Source organism: Salmo salar, chromosome 18 (genome assembly GCF_965601325.2).
Source record: "Salmo salar chromosome 18, fSalSal1, whole genome shotgun sequence".
NCBI classification, from domain to species: domain Eukaryota; kingdom Metazoa; phylum Chordata; class Actinopteri; order Salmoniformes; family Salmonidae; genus Salmo; species Salmo salar.
The window spans coordinates 13,941,118-13,958,918 of record NC_138308.1 but is presented as its reverse complement, the minus strand read 5'-3'; the positions used below and the strand labels follow the sequence as shown (position 1 = coordinate 13,958,918).

Here is a 17,801-nt window from a genome sequence, read left to right as displayed (position 1 = left end):
TTTATTGGTCGCTTACACATATTTTGCAGATGTTATTGCAGGTGCAGCGATATGCTTATGTTTCTATTTATGTTTGGGGCGGCAGGTAGCCTAGTGGTTAGAGCGTTGGGCCAGTAACTGAAAGGTTGCTAAATCGAATCCCCGAGTTGACAAGGTAAAAATCTGTTGTTCTGCCCCAGAACAAGGCAGTTAACCCACTGTTCCTAGACCGTCATTATAATTAAGAACTTGTTCTTAACTGACTTGCCTAGTTAAAAAAAAAAAAAAAAAAAAAATCTAGCTCCAGCAGTGCACTATGACAGAAAAATACAAAACAATTTACACAAATCGGGCTCCCGAGTGGCGCAGCGGTCTAAGGCACTGCATCTCAGTGCAAGAGGCTTCATTACATTCCCTGGTTCGAATCCAGCCGTGATTGGGAGTCACAATTTGTTAAATGAAGGTTAATAATATAAATAAAATAAAAATATACATTGCCTTCAGAATGTATTCACACCCCTTGACTTTTTCCCACATTTTGCCTACACACAATACCCCATAATGTCAAAGTAGAATTATGATTTTGGCTAATTTATTAAAAATAAAAAGCTGAAATGTCTTGATTCAATAAGTATTCAAACATTTTGTTATGGCAAGCCTAAATAAGTTCAGGAATAACAATTTGCTTAAGTTACATCAGTTCAGGAGTAACTATTTGCTTAACAAGTCAATTAAGTTGCATAGACTAGTGTTTAACATATTTTTTGAATGACTACCCCATCTCTGTACCCAACACATACAATTATCTGTAAATTCCCTCAGTAGAGGGAATTTCAAACACCGATTCAACCACAAAGACCAGGGAGGTTTTCCAATGCCTCGCAAAGATGGGCTCCTATTGGTAGGTGGGTAGAAAAATGTAAAAGTGGACATTGAATATCCCTTTGAGCATGGTGAAGTTATTAATTACACTTTGGATGATGTATCAATACACCCAGTCACTACAAAGATACAGGTGTCCTTCCTAACTTGGTTGCCGTAGAGGAAGTAAACCGCTCAGGGATTTCTCCATGAGGATAATGGTGACATTAAAAACATAAGAGTTTAATGGCTGTGATGGGAGAATACTGAGGATGGATCAAGAACTTTATTGTTACTCCACAATACTACATGTAACCTAAATGACAGAGTGAAAAGAAGGAAGCCTGTACCGAATATAAATATTCCAACAATGCTCTAAAGTAAAATTGCAAAAATGTGGCAAAGAAATATACTTTATGTCCTGAATACAAAGTGTTTGGGGGAAATCCAACACATCATGGAGTACCACTCTTCATATTTTCAAGCATGGTGGTGGCTGCATCATGTTATGGGTATTCTTGTCATCGGCAAGGACTAGGGAGTTTATATACTAAGCACAGGCAAAATCCTAGAGGAAACCTGGTTGTCTGCTTTCTAAACAGACACTGGGAGACAAATTCACCTTTCAGCAGGACAATAACCTATAACACAAGGCCAAGATGACATTGAAGTTTCCTGAGTGGCCTATTTTACATTTGACTTACATCGGCTTAAATCTATGGCAAAAAAATGGCTGTCTAGCAATGATCAACCAACTTGAAGATTAAAAAAAAAAAAAAGTCAAGGGGTGTAACTATCGCTCAACCTGTTGAACACATCCTGTGGAATGAGGGAGAGCTCGGTTTGTTGTTTTGAAAGTGTTTTGGAAAGTTCCTTAGTTGCTTGCTAACTTTTTAGTTTGGATCCCGCAATGTATTTGGCATCAATTGCTGGGACTGCTACTCTCTGTCCAGTGATCCTGCCGACCATGGCCGGGTCTGAGCTGTTTGGCGTAGCAGTTAGGCAGCTAACTAGCAGCTAGGCTATCAAGCTAGCAGGGTTCCTTGAGTGCTTGAATGCAACTCGCGAAGCGGTTAGCCATTGTGGCTGGAACAGCGCATTGTCCCGGGTTTGTGGCTGTCTAGATCCCTGCTGTTTGTTGTGCTGAATCTTCCCTGTGACCCACACTGTCTGGAACTGCGAGGAGTAACAGTGTAACCTACGTTGCTAGCTACCATGACAAAGACCAAAGCCAGCCGTTGAGGACAGTGGTGTCTATCACAGGTGAAGGATATTTGAACTGAACAATAAGACTTCTACAAGCAGTTGTTACAACAACAAGAAAATAGCTGTGTTTTTTGGTCCAAATACTGGTGGAGGCGACTAATAAAAGAATGGACGACCTGACCCAGAGAGATCCAGGACATGAAGAACAGTTTGCTGTTCTCCCAGGGTCAGCTCGATGAGATGAAACAGGAGAACGGCAAGATGACAGCAATCTGTAAGTCATTGAGTTCTGTGTGTGAATCCATGATAACAATGACGGCTAAATCAGATTGTCTCGAGGGACAATCAAGGCAGAACAATATGGTTGTGGACAAATCCCCACATGAGACCTGGATGGAGTCTGAGGACAAAGTGAGGGAAATTATCTCTGAGAAATTGAAGATGGACCACCGGAAGATTGTGGCGCGCACCCACAGGACTGGAAAACCGGCCCAGGTGACAGGCCCAGGCCGATAGTGGTCAAGTTCCTGAGGTTCAAGGACAAGGTAGCTGTTCTGGAAAGAGCCAAGAACTTGAGAGGAACGCATATCTTCCTCAATGAGGACTATCCTGAAGCTGTGCACCAGAAAAGGAAATAACTTATCCCAGCCATGAAAGTTGCCAGATCGCGTGGGGACATTTCTTACATCCGCTATGACAGGCTCATTGTCCACCCTCCCTCCCAGAAGCCTGGAAGGGACGAGAGAGCCAAGCATGTTGGTTTGTAGCTTCAACCCACAACACACACACCAATTGAGTTAATGGAGAGCTGAATGTATATATTGTTTTGTCTTGCTTTGTTTGCTTTTTTCCATATTATGTTGATCTCTGGTAAGGTACCCAGGAAAGGGCTGAAAATAGCCCATATTAACACATGTAGCCTTAGAAATAAGGTTAATGAAATCAATAACTTGCTAATAACCTGCTGGGGCGGCAGGTAGCCTAGTGGTTAGAGCGTTGGACTAGTAACTGGAAGGTTCCCCGAGCTGACAAGGTAAAAAATCCTAGGCCGTCATTGAAAATAAGAATTTGTTCTTAACTGACTTGCCATCAAAAAGAAAAAAAATAACATCAGATAACATTCAAGTAAATGTTAGCCATTTCTGAGACTCACTTAGATAATTAATTTGATACAGCAGTAGCAATACAAGGATATAACATCTATAGAAGAGACAAACGCTTATGCGGGAGGTGTTGCTGTATATATTCAGAGCTATATCCTTGTCATGCTTAGAGAAGATCTTATCTCAAGTGTTATTGAAGTGTTGTGGTTGCTGGTTTACGTGGCACATCTGAAGCCTTTTCTTTTGGGGTGTTGCTATAAGCCACCAAGTGCTAACAGTCAGTATCTCAATAATATGCGTGAAATGTTTGATAGTGTATGTGATGTAAATGGATGTCTACTTTCTTGGGGACCTGAATATTGACTGGTTTTCATCAAGCTGTCCGCTCAATAGGAAGCTTCTCACTGTAACCAGTGCCTGTAATCTGGTTCAGGTTTTTAATCAACCTACTGTACCAGGGTGTTTACAAACACTACAGGGTCAAGATTATCCACATGTATCGATCAAATTTTTACTAATACTGTATAACTTTGATCTAAAGCTGTATCCGTACCCATTGGATGCAGTGATCACAATATTGTGGCTATATCCAGGAAAGCCAAAGTTCCAAAAGCTGTCCCTAAAATAGTATATAAGAGATCATACAAAAGATTTTGATCTGACTCTAATGTGGATGATGTAAAAGATATTTGTTTATCTAATTTGATTAATAAGGAGCATCCAGACGCTGCATTTGATGAATTTATGAAATTGCATCTTCCAATTATTGATTAACATGCACCTGTTAAGAAACTGACTGTTAGAACTGTTAAGGCTCCATGGATTGATGATGAATTGAAAAACTGTATGGTTGAAAGAGATCGTGGAACAGAAGGTGTGGCTAATAAGTCTGGCTTACTGAAAATTGAGAAATTTTGTGACTAAACTCAAATCTATTTTTTTTCTCCTTTTTTTTTATGAAGCCAAGGTCAATGATATAAAGAATGATTGAGGTAAAAGTACTTTAAATTAAGTTATGGGCAGAAAGACAAATTCAACTTTTATCAAATCAGATCACAAAACCATTTGATCTTGCCAATTATTTTAATGATTGCCCACTTTGCCAATTAAGTAAACTTATGCAGGAAATGCCAACAACGAACAGTGAGCCATCGTATTCATGCAACAACAAAAAAATTATGAAAGAAGAGCATTGCAAGTTTGAATTTTGTAAAGTTATTTGGGGAGAGGTGGAAAAATGTATCGATCAATAATGACAAACCTGGCATTGACAACTCCGATGGAAAGCTACTGAGGATGGTAGCTGACTCTATAGCCAGTCCTATCTGTCATATCTTTAATCTGAGCCTAGAGGAAAATATTTGTCCTCGGACCTGGAGGGAAGCCAAAGTAATTCCGCTACCCAAGAGTGCTAAAGCAGCATTTTACTGGTTATAACAGCAGACCTATAAGCTTGCTGCCAGCTCTTAGCAAACTGTTGGGAAAAATGTGTTTGACCAAATACAATGCTATTTCTCTGTAAACATATTAACAACAGACACTCAGCATGCTTATAGAGAAGGGCACTCAACATGTACTGCACTGACACAAATGACTGATTTGTTGAAAGAAATTGATAAAAAGATTGTGGGAGCTGTACTGTTAGATTTCAGTGCAGACTTGATATTATTGACCATAACCTGTTGAAAAAAACTTGTCATGGCTTTTTAACCTCTGCTATATCATGGATTCAGAGCAATCTATCTTATAGAACTCAAAGGATTTTCTTTAATGGAAGCTTCTCACATGTCAAACATGAAACTTTGGTGTACCGCAGGGCAGCTCTCTAGGCCCTCTACCCTTTTCTATTTTTACCGATCACCTGCCACTGGCATTAAACAAAGAATGTGTGTCCATGTATGCTGATGATTCAACCATGTATGCATCAGCAACCACAGCTAATGAAGTCACTGAAACCCTTAACGAAGAGTTGCAGTCTGTTTTGGAATGGGTGGCCAGTAATAAACTGGTCTTAAACATCTCTAAAACGAAGAGCATTGTATTTTGTACGAATCATTCCCTAAGTTCTAGACCTCAGCTGAATCTGGCAATGAATGGTGTGGCTGAACAAGTTGAGGAGACTGAATAACTTGGTGTTACCTTTTAGATTGTGAACTGTCATGGTCAACACAGATTCAATGATTGTAAAGATTGGGAGAGGTCGGTCCATAATAAAGAGATGCTCTGCTTTTTTGACACCACATACCAAAAAGTAAGTCCTGTAGGCTCTAGTTTTGTCTTATCTTGATTATTGTCCAGTCGAGTGCTGCAAGGAAAGACCTAGTTAAGCTGCATCTGGTCCAGAACAGAGTGACATGTCTTGCTCTTCATTGTAATCAGAGGGCTGATATAAATACTATGCATGCCAGTCTCTTGGCTAAGAGTTGAAACGTGTTGAAAATCCAAAATTGTTTGCATAGTCAACTTACACACAGCTCTGACACACACACTTACCCCACCAGACATGCCACCAGGGGTCTTTTCACAGTCCCCAAATCCAGAACAAATTCAAGACAGCATACAGTATTATTTAGAGCCATTATTGCATGGAACTAAGTTCCATCTCATATTGCTCAATTAAACAGCAAACCTGGTTTAAAAAAAACAGATAAAGCAACACCTCACGGCACAACGCATCTCCCCATTTGACCTAGATAGATTGTGTATGTATTGATATGTAGGCTACGTGCGCCTTTAAAAAAAAATAATAAAAAAAAATGTTGATGTTCTATCCTTGAGCTGTTCTTATCTATTAATGTTCTGTATTGTGTCATGTTTTGTGTGGACCCAGGAAGAGTAGCTGCTGCTTTTGCAACAGCTAATGGGGATCCTAATAAAATACCAAATAGAAAAGATGTGTACAGCAGTAGTGATATAGGATGATCCTAGACTATATAATACAGTATGTGACGATTATTAAAGTGACCAGTGTTCAATTTATTATGTACGTAAGGCAGCAGTGTCTAAGGTGCAGGGTACATTACTGGGTGGTAGCCGGCTAGTAACAGTGACTAAGTTCAGGACAGGGTACTGGGCGGGCCGGCTAGTGGTGACTGTATAACAGTCTAATGGCCTGGAGATGGAAGTCATAGGTTGACAATATGGCTATTTTTTTTGTAATTTTACTTTCAAAATAGAGCTCCAGAATCCTGATTTTGTTTTTGTTCAATAGATATGAATTTGCCTTCAACTTTATGTGCACTATTACATTTAGAGAAACATTTTAGAATAGTCCATCTGATTTAGAACATAGTTGTGACAAAATGGTTGCAGTCTGGAGCCCTGCAAAATGTATAATAATGTAATTCCTTTTTTTAGTCTGTTTTCATAAAATCCAGAAATATAGTACTAGTACTGGTAGATTATTTACTTGACCTAATCATCCCTTAACTTTCAGAAGCTAAATAAAAACTTAAAGTACATTGTCTTAAACTGTCCTGTTCATCTTGTGACCGTTAACAACAGGATCTAGTTTGGAACTCAAGGAGGACAAGTGCTGGGAGAAAGTGGAGGTTTCCTCTAATCACCATCGAGCGAACAAGCTCACTGACAAGAACCCTAAAACATACTGGGAGTCCAATGGCTGCACAGGTTCCCATTTTATCAACATCTACATGCACAAGGGGGTGGCGATTAGGTATGTCCACACATCACTTTGGCCATACTGAGGGTTTATAATGTTGGAATGTTTACTCTTTATCTATGCACAATATGTAAAGACAATTGAAAATGAAGCACACCTGTGTTGCTCACTGTTCCCTTGCCTGTATACTGAAACGTTTGTGTTATTGCCTTGTTCTTGCATCTGTGGATTATTATGCTAGACTGCATGCTGCATCTTAAACAACTGCTGCGTTTACTTCAATGGCATCCATATTTGTACTATTTCTTACTGTAACAATTGGGCACTTACTGTAAGCACATTTTCTCCTGTTCTTGTTAAACCAAGGCAATTGGCAGTTCTTGTGGCCAGTGAAGACTCCAGCTATATGCCTGCCCGCATTGTAGTACTTGGAGGAGACGACCCCACAAATATCAACACAGAGCTGAACACAGTAAGTAGCTGTATAGGCAGGCAGGCATGAGTAGGAAAATCTTTGGAAGTAGGTTAAATGTATGATCTTGTCTTTTTAAGGTTTAAGCCCCTCCCGCAACTCTTTATGTTTACAGGTCAATGTGCCTCCGTCAACCAATCGCATTGTGTTGCTGGAGAACATAACCCGCTTCTGGTCCATTGTGCAGATCAGGATCAAGAGGTGTCAGCAGGTGGGCTGTGGCATCATGAAAATTGGAATTTCAATTGCATTTTACTTCCTGAATTGAAATGGTATTGATCCCAACCCTGGTCAGCAGGGAGTCTACTTTAAAATGTTGAACCTGCATTAACATCATTTTCTCCACACCAGGGTGGCATCGACACGAGGGTCCACGGTTTTGAGGTGTTGGGGCCCAAGCCCACCTTCTGGCCCGTTTTCAAGGAGCAGCTCTGCTGTCGCACCTACCTCTTCTACACCATCAAGGCCCACACCTGGTGCCAGGAGATCCTTGAGGACAAGGCCCAGCTTCTGCAGCTCTTCAACAAGTAAACCTGTCTCTACTATACACACTACTGCTAACTGCACTCACCCCCAGACTGCTCTAACCTGGTGTGTGTGTCTGCAGACTGAACAGCGCTCTGCGACATGAGCAGATGTTTGCTGACCGCTTTCTGCCCGATGCCGAGGCAGCGGAGGCTCTGGGACGCACTTGCTGGGAGGCCCTCATCACCCCCATCGTACAGAGCATCACCATCTCTGGTAACTTCCGGAGTCTCTGGATGTTTCTCAATATGCATACTACCGTGCGCCACACTCATGCGCCAAGTTTATTCTCCGAAGACGTTTGAGAAGAACTCCCACTACTGTATTACCTCACATTGCACCTCATTCACTGAACCTTCTTCCAGCCAGAACAATGGCAACAATGGAGACGAAACCAGATATACACAAAGCAAACGTTTTACTTCATAATTATCAGCTAGCTGTATGGAAATCGTAATAATCTAGCTAGCTAGCCAAATGGGGAAAAAATGACCTAAAACTAATGTTATGCAAGGTAGATGTACATTTTTCGTGGGTAGCGAGCGACCAATTCTTCATGGCTATCTGGCTAGCTAACAGTAGTAGCTTGCCAGTTAGCCCTATTGACTGTCTATGGGCTTAAGATCTACGCACACTACCGTGGGTTTTGTGGGCAGGTAAACATGCCAAAATTAACACAGCATGTATTTATTAATGTATTAAGATACAATATTGTTGTCAGGCAACATATGAGATGTGGCTATGCAACATTTCATTTTCTCTCGCTACAGTTCAAATAATGACATTTTGTAATTTTTACGTGGTTGCGTAATATTTCTGTGCATACTTTATGTTGCATGCTAAAAATATGTTCAAATGGAGTAAGCATTCGACAAGTGCCCTCCGTGCTCCGTTTCGCATACTTTGATTTGGAATCATACTCCAACCGTCCCATGTACCAATTTGCGTGCTCAGAGCACGGTAGTATGCATTTTGAGAAACACCCTCTCTCTCTCCCAGTCTGCCTCTCTCACTTCCTGCAATTCAGCTACGTTCTGTCAGCCATACATTTTCATCAACTAAGATGATTTTCTGTCAGAGTTGTAGTATGCCAACCTTGCTTTTCTCCTCCACTCCCAACAGAGACCCAAGTCCTCAGTCCCCTCTCCTGGCTACTCACTGAGTACCTGGACAACGCAGAGTCAGCCAGGCGCTGCAAGAGTCGGGCCGCCATCTTCAACTCCCGTGTCCGTCGCCTCACCCACCTACTGGTCCATGTGGATACCAGCCGAGTGAACACAGAGGAGCTCAAGCCGCCCATCAAATGCAGTGAGTAATCCTGTAACCCTATACCCTACCACCTCTTTACTTCTGATAAACACTCAAGTCTTTTCTCTGTCCAGCTGTGACTGATATTTCATTAGGCATAGTGGGACAAAATGTGGGCCTCAACCTTTTTGAATAGTATTTTGGCAATTATTGCCCCTAAAATTGGGTGCGGAAATCCTACAGGAATTGCTAATCAAAATGAGCGGCAAATAAATCTCAGTAGTCTAAAGACTAGATTTTGCATGGTAGTATAATATTTGGAAATGCGACGGTATTGATACTTTATTCATAATATTTGGTCGACAACCCATCACGTCTTCCGTATTTCTTTTGTTTTCAGAAGGTATCAACCGAAGCAAAGTTTTAAAGAGTAAGTAAGAGCTTAGAGGCTAATGTACTGCATTTAGTTATTCTTCCAGCATCTCCATTTTTATATTACTAATGACTGCGACGTTCCGCTTTCCCCCCACACGCAACCCTCCAGTTTGAATTGAAAATGCTCAGGATGATGTGTTACTCCTTTGTTTCTTTCAGTTGTTTTTGGCTGCAGTTTCATACATTACATGACCAAAAGTATGTGGACACCTGCTTGTCAAACATCTAATTCCAAAATCATGGGAATTAATATGGAGTTGGTCCCCCCTTTGCTGCTATAACAGCCTCCACTCTTCTGGGAAGGCTTTCCACTAGATGTAGGAACTTTGCTGCGGGGACTTGCTTCCATTCAGCCACAAAAGCATGCATGAGGTTTGGCACTGATGTTAGGTGTGGAAGACTTGTCGCCCGTCTCGACAAACAGTTTTTGTATGGACCTCGCTTTGTGCACGGGGCATTGTCATGGTGGAACAGGATAGGGCCTTCCACAAAGTTGGAAATACAGAATCGTCTAGAATGTCATTGTATGCTGTAGCGTTAAGATTACCTTCACTGGAACTAAGAGGCCTAGCCCAAACCATGAAAAACAGCCCCAGACCATTATTCCTCCTCCACCAAACTTTACAGTTGGAACTATGCATTGGGGCAGGTAGCATTCTCCTGGCATCCGCTAAACCCAGATTTGTCCGTCGGACTGCCAGATGGTGAACCGTGATTCATCACTCCAGAGAATGCGTTTCCGCTGCTCCAGAGTCCAATGGCGGTGAGCTTTACACCACTCAATCTTACGTTTGGCATTGCGTGTGGTGATCTTAGGCTTTTGTGCAGCTGCTCGGGCCATGGAAACCCATTTCATTGAAGCTCCTGCTTCCAGTGGCAGTTTGGAATTTGGTAATGAGTGTTGCAACCGAGGACAGACCATTTTTACGCCCTACGTGCTTCAGCACTTGGCGTTCCCGTTTTGTGAGCTTGTGTGGCCTACTACTTTGCGGCTGAGCCGTTGTTGCTCCTAGATGTTTTCACTTCATAATAACAGCACTTACAGTTGACCGGGGAAGCTCTAACAGGGCAGAAATTTTACAATCTGACTTGTTGGAAAGGTGGCATCCTATGACGGTGCCACGTTGAAAGTCACTGAGCTCCTCAGTAAGGCCATTCTACTGCCTATTTTTGTCTATGGAAGTTGCATGGCTGTGTGCTCAATTTAATATACCTGACATCAACGGGTGTGGCTGAAATAGCCGAATCCAGTCATTTGTCCACATACTTTAATATATGCAGTGTATTTTTTTTTACTTTGAATTTCTCAAACCTTTTGCTTAGAAGATAACTGATTTTTGTAAATTTCTTTCAGATGGTAAAGAAGGAAAGAACAAAGATGCAGCTGCTGTGTCCTCTTCGTCCTCCAACTTTGTCAAGCCGAAGGGGAAGAACATCAGCAGTATTGCAGGGATAGCACTATGTTGGCAGGGCGTGGTACAGAGACAGGTTAGCCACTCTTACTTCTCTAAAAACACTGAGGCCCATTATAAACCTACTCTGATCTAATGTTCTTGAAGTAAGTAGGCGTAGTAATTCGGATCTAAAGTTTGTCTAGATGGCATCAGTAAATTAATCTCAGGCCGGATTGAAGTTATTTTTTTTTATTATTTTTTTTTAAACACTTGAGAGTGATTACTCAACCCATGTTTAACAGGTGAAGAAGTTCTTGGACTCGACGTGCAGTCTGTCAGACTTTGTGGAGCGTTACAGGAACATGTACCTCCGTCTGAAGAATGCCATGGAGGAGCTGTTTGGCCAACAGACAGCATTTATGCTGGCTCTCCGCCATGGCTTCTCTGCTGCTCTCCTACAGCTCTCCATCCTCACCGCCATGCATGTGAGTTATACTGGATGACCTGTACTCAATATTACTGGGTCATGTTCATTAGGGCAAGCAACGGAAAACGCCAATAGTCCAAATGAACGTGACCTGGCAGTGTACCTGTAACACATCTATGCTACAAATCACTGCTGTCTGTGTGGGTTACATTCGCTGTCTCTGTGTTTGCAGATGAGTGAGCGGTTTGCCCAGTACATCGACATGATGATCCAGGAGAGTGGAGTGGATTCTGGCAATGTGGAGACTCTTAACCAGTTGCAGCAGTTTCTAGAACCTATGCTCTTCCTCTCCGGCCTGGAGCTTGCCAACACCTTTGAGCACTGTTACAGGTAAGGCCACATTTCTTTATCTCTAGCAGATTCCTGCACGGTTCAGTTTTTTGGAACCGCACCTGCCCCGCGCCTGCCACATAAATTCCAAGCCCCACCCGATATCTACCTAGAATTGTTCCTGGAGCCGATCTGTGACCCGCCAAATAACATACATTTATTTCATTATTTTTAAGACTCCAGAGTAGTACACTATTATAATGAATTAGTCTGCATATGTCTATTCAACATTTGGATAAAAGGAAACATGTCATGAATTAAGAAGGATAGGCCCATCTTGTTATTTTCACAATGTAATGCTGCACAACTCAAATTGCTTTTAAAAAAGAGCCTTCTTATTAGCCGCCTCATTCCCTACTGAAGCTTATAGCCGACATAACAATATCCTTACATTCAGTATTGTTTAAATAATCTGTTTAATTTAAATAAACAATTCCCAGAATCGAATATGCTGTAGATTATTGGTTACTCAAACTTTTACCAGCCTCATAGGTTTAAACTTTATATGGGCTGCGTATTGTTCTAAATGAACGAAAAACCTGAATTCATGTAATAATTAACCAAATTATCGTAAACTAATACCTACTTGCACTTTTGCCAGTTGGGTATCCATCTACCGGGTTGTTGCTCTCGTCCACTGACTGGAAAAATTATTTGTGCAGCACCTGTTTCCACGATGGTGTATTCCACCATCATAACCTTTTTTTTTTTCTCCTGTTACGTTAGCCATTTTCACCTGAGCTAGAAGTCAGGGAAAAATAAACTTGGAAATGTATTGTCAAGAGGTGGAAGGGAACATAAGCTCTGCACATGGACAACTTAGGAATGTTTCAACACCACACACATAATGGACAGTTCGCTGCGCCACTCTCTCTCTGCGTGGTTAGTAGCCTAGGCTATGTCTGTCTCACTGCTCACATAATAGAATTTGCAACACAATTCACCATAACAACCTCATTTGTTCAAATAATATTATCTTGATTTAAAACGTTACCGACCTGCAATATAATTGTTCTGAACCGTGAGCCGACCCTAACACCATTTGTCATTCATAAAAGGACCATATTGTAGCATTGTCTAGAGTCTCAATCCATCTCTTTTCCCCATCCCCCTCCTCCACAGGTACTACCTCGGTGACAGGCTGCTGGGCCAAAGCAAGGTGTGGCTGGAGACTGCTGTCATAATGCAGATAGGCACCTGCTTCCCAAACCGCTTCCCCCAGCAGATGCTGAAGAATCTCAGTGAGTCTGAGGAGCTGCAGCAGGAGTTCCACCTCTACCGCCTCCAGCAGCTGGACAAGACCCTGCAGGATGTCGACGAGGAGGTGAGCAGAGAATGAAAACCACCACTTCAATGTTTTCTATGTATGTACAGTGGGGAGAACAAGTATTTGATACACTGCCGATTTTGCAGGTTTTCCTACTTACAAAGCATGTAGAGGTCTAATTTTTATCATAGGTACACTTCATCTGTGAGAGACGGAATCTAAAACAAAAATCCAGAAAATCACATTGTATGTTTTTTAAGTAATTAATTTGCAATTTATTGCATGACATAAGTATTTGATTACCTACCAACCAGTAAGAATTTCGGCTCTCACAGACCTGTTAGTTTTTCTTTAAGAAGCCCTCCTGTTCTCCACTCATTACCTGTATTAACGGCACCTGTTTGAACTCGTTACCTGTATAAAAGACACCTGTCCACATACTCAATCAAACAGACTCCAACCTCTCCACAATGGCCAAGACTAGAGAGCTGTGTAAGGACATCAGGGATAAAATTGTAGACCTGCACAAGGCTGGGATGGGCTACAGGACAATAGGCAAGCAGCTTGGTGAGAAGGCAACAACTGTTGGCGCAATTATTAGAAAATGGAAGAAGTTCAAGATGACGGTCAATCACCCTCGGTCTGGGGCTCCATGCAAGATCTCACCTCGTGGGGCATCAATGATCATGAGGAAGGTGAGGGATCAGCCCAGAACTACACGGCAGGACCTGGTCAATGACCTAAAGAGAGCTGGGACCACAGTCTCAAAGAAAACCATTAGTAACACACTATGCCGTCATGGATTAAAATCCTGCAGCGCACGCAAGGTCCCCCTGCTCAAGCCAGCGCATGTCCAGGCCCGTCTGAAGTTTGCCAATGACCATCTGGATGATCCAGAGAAGGAATGGGAGAAGGTCATGTGGTCTGATGAGCCAAAAATTGAGCTTTTTGGTCTAAACTCCACTCGCTGTGTTTGGAGGAGGAAGAAGGATGAGTACAACTCCAAGAAAACCATCCCAACCGTGAAGCATGGAGGTGGAAACATCATTCTTTGGGGAGGCTTTTCTGCAAAGGGGACAGGACGACTGCACCGCATTGAGGGGAGGATGGATGGGGCCATGTATCGCGATATCTTGGCCAACAACCTCCTTCCCTCAGTAAGAGCATTGAAGATGGGTCGTGGCTGGGTCTTCCAGCATGACAACGACCTGAAACACACAGCCAGGGCAACTAAGGAGTGGCTCCGTAAGAAGCATCTCAAGGTCCTGGAGTGGCTTAGCCAGTCTCCAGACCTGAACCCAATAGAACATCTTTGGAGGGAGCTGAAAGTCCGTATTGGCCAGCGACAGCCCCGAAACCTGAAGGATCTGGAGAAGGTCTGTATGGAGAAGTGGGCCAAAATCCCTGCTGCAGTGTGTGCAAACCTGGTCAAGAACTACAGGAAACGTATGATCTCTGTAATTGCAAACAAAGGTTTCTGTACCAAATATTAAGTTCTGCTTTTCTGATGTATCAAATACTTATGTCATGCAATAAAATGCAAATTATTTACTTAAAAATCATACAATGTGATTTTCTGTATTTTTGTTTTAGATTCCGTCTCTCACAGTTGAAGTGTACCTATGATAAAAATTACAGACCTCTACATGCTTTGTAAGTAGGAAAACCTGCAAAATCAGCAGTGTATCAAATACTTGTTCTCCCCACTGTATGTATACACATACACACAGTGCCTTCGGAAAGTATTCAGACCGATTGACTTTTCCCACATTTTGTTACATTACAGCCTTATTCTAAAATGGATTTAAAAAAAAGAACCTCATCAATTTACACACAATACCCTTTAATCACAAAGCAAAAACAGGTGTATAGACATTTTTGCAGAAAATACCAAAAATAATATCTGAAATATCACATTTACGTAAGTATTCCTACCATTTACTCAGTACTTTGTTGAAACTTTGGCAGTGATTACAGCCTCGAGTCTTTGGGTATGACGCTACAAGCTTGGCACACCTGTATTTGGGGAGTTTCTCCCATTCTTCTCTGCAGATCCTCTCAAGCTCTGTCAGGTTGGATGGGGAGCGTCGCTGCACAGCTGTGTTCAGGTCTCTCCAGAGATGTTAGATCGGGTTCAAGTCTGGGCTCTGGCTGGGCCACTCAAGAACATTGAGACTTGTCCCGAAGCCACTCCTGGGTTGTCTTAGCTGTGTGCTTAGGGTCGTTGTCCTGTTGAAAGGTGAACCTTCGCCCCAGTCTGAGGTCCTGAGCGCTCTCTGGAGCAGGTTTTCATCAAGAATCTCTGTACTTTGCTCCGTTTATCTTTCCCTCGATCCTGACTAGTCTCCCGGTCCTTGCCGTATTGAAAAACATCCCAATAACAGGATGCTGCCACCACCATGCTTCACCATAGTGTCATGACTCTCCTGACAGTGGATCAAAAGACCCATCAGCAAGGCAAATGTTTGAAGATAGCCAGACCTCCTCTCTCCCACAGAAGAGGGGAAGGGGGGCTGTGCCGGTCTTGACACCTTAACACTGGGTCATACATTTTGAGAACTTTCTCTTTCTTGCCCTACATTATTGGGAAAGAAATCCGTTTGCTGCCAAAAACTCTAACGGACAAAGAATGTATGTTGGCACAATATTCAAAAGATTGGTCCGTGGGGATCTAAAGAATAATCCTGTCATATGGTTTTATTTTTTTGTGATGTCATTAAGGATGGTATAACCTAGTAACTGTAATTCTTAGTGTACGCATTCTATGTATCAAGTTTGCGTCTAAATGTTGTATAAAATATATGAATAAATGGGAAAATACTTTTGTGAAGATAGCAATGTGATTTTAGCCTTCTAAATGAGGTAATTGCGTTTCATATAAACTTGTGCCCAGTCAGTAACCACTCCCAACTGAGCACTGACATGTCGGTGTGATGGAACACCCCTTTTGGCCTGAGTGCTTAAAAGGCTTAAGGATCGGTGTCCCGCTAACGGGACAACTTCCGGTGAAATAGGAGGGCGCGTAATTCAGATAAATAATCATACATATTATGGATTTTAAACATTTAGCTACATAAGTGTCTTATATCATCTGAAAGCTTAAATTCTTGTTAATCTAACTGCGCTGTCTGATTTACAGTAGTTATTATAGCGAAAACATGCCATGTGATTGTTTGAGGACGGCTCCCCACATCAAAATATTTTTCCACCGGCACAGGTTTCATACATTCACGTATAATGATTAAATATTCACTTACTTTTTGAAAGTCTTCCTCTGATTTGTCATCCAAGGGGTCCCAGCTATAACATGTCGTTTTGTTAGATAAAATCCTTCTTTATATCCCAAAATGTCAGTTTCGTTGGCGCCATCGATTTGAGTAATCCACTCATTCAACTTGCTGAGAAAGGAATCTAAAAATCTACCCCTAAACTTTGTTTCAGTAAGTCAAAATACATTTCTATTTACTCCTCAGATACCCTAAAATGTAATCAAAACTATAATATTTATTTCGGAAAGAAGTATGTTCAATAGGAAACAGGTACGTAAGCAGGTACGTAATGTTGCGTGCAAACACAAATTTCCAAGACTGTGTCCTGCTAAAGCTGATATTTCTTATTCGTTTTTGAAGTTACAAGCCTGAGACCTTGAACATAGACTGCTGACACCCCGTGGAAGCCATAGGAATTGCATCCAGGGAGTTAATTTTCAATATGATCTTTCTCTAGCATTTCTAAGTGGATGGTCTCTCAACAAAAAAAAAAGTCTGGTTGGTTTTTCTTTGGATTTTCTAGTACCATATCTATTGTGTTCTATTCTCCTACATTATTTAACATTTACATTTAATTTAACATTTCTACAAACTTAAGTGTTTTCTTTCCAATGGTACAAATTATATGCATATCCTGGCTTTAGGGCCTGAGCTACAGGCAGTTCACTTTGGGCACGTCATTCAGGCAGGAAGTAGAGAAAAGTGGCCTAGCCCTAAGTGTTAAAAGGAACCGCTAACAAAATGTACATTAGACCAGCCTGACAGACAGCGTGAGCTGAATGTTACAAAATGGGTTAAAACTGAGACCAAAACATGCCTGGTTGCTGCTGGCGTGTAGTGGTCGGCAGCCTGAACCTGAAGAATTAACCTTGAGACCACTACCAGACCAGCCGACGTACAGCGCGAGCTGAACGTTACAAATGGTTTAAACTCTGATCACTGCGAGACCAAAAGACGTGAGACCATGGTCTACACGTTGAAATGGTTAGAAACTTGGAAGCTCTCAACCTCAACATGAGTGTGAAGATCACCTAGCAGCTGTGCATGTAAAAGTGGTCCTAGAACGTTTACTTTAGACAAGGTGGGAAGGAGAATCCCAACACACAACCATTGGTACATCTGAAGTATTTGTTCTAACAAACACTCCACTACCAGAGAAGCTCTACAAAGAAGGACATTGTGACCTCTGGTGGACAACCAGAGCCTTACATCGAGCGACTACCCAGAGACAATCAATTGGTTTCAACAGATGGATGACGATCAGGTACAACTACGCGTAAATGTGACTCACCACCTGGATTTGATCTTATGTAGCAAAATGTAAAATGTTGTTTTTACATTGGATAAAAGTAGAGACTCAGAGCTACAAAATGGTATATCATACACTGCATTTGAGGAACAATTTTGCTTTGAAAGTTGATCAACTTGTATAGTCTTGAGAAAATCACCTTTGAATGTTTTGGTATCTAGTGATGAGCTCTTCTTTCTCTACACCCATTCAGCATCATTCACACCTTAAGCTTTAGCACCACCCATCTTGTTTCACTCTTGGAGCGCACACTTGACACTCTGGCCGATTTGTTTACCTCTGGATAACATGAAG

General features: G+C 41.8%; 1 protein-coding gene across 4 annotated transcripts in view; it reads left to right on the top strand.

The window, feature by feature from the left end:
- Positions 1–17,801, top strand: part of LOC106576725 (cullin-9) — an 84,848-nt gene that overhangs the window by 36,291 nt on the left and 30,756 nt on the right. For 3 of the 4 annotated variants that reach the window (XM_014154070.3, XM_014154074.3, XM_014154075.3), the window contains exons 16-26: positions 6,654–6,825; positions 7,138–7,243; positions 7,359–7,454; positions 7,595–7,770; positions 7,851–7,984; positions 8,891–9,076; positions 9,417–9,446; positions 10,806–10,939; positions 11,148–11,330; positions 11,505–11,662; positions 12,785–12,986. In XM_014154070.3, coding sequence (XP_014009545.2) covers positions 6,654–6,825; positions 7,138–7,243; positions 7,359–7,454; positions 7,595–7,770; positions 7,851–7,984; positions 8,891–9,076; positions 9,417–9,446; positions 10,806–10,939; positions 11,148–11,330; positions 11,505–11,662; positions 12,785–12,986 — 1,577 coding nt within the window. The remainder of the gene's footprint in view (positions 1–6,653; positions 6,826–7,137; positions 7,244–7,358; positions 7,455–7,594; positions 7,771–7,850; positions 7,985–8,890; positions 9,077–9,416; positions 9,447–10,805; positions 10,940–11,147; positions 11,331–11,504; positions 11,663–12,784; positions 12,987–17,801) is intronic. The other variant, XM_014154072.3, reaches the window with a different exon arrangement.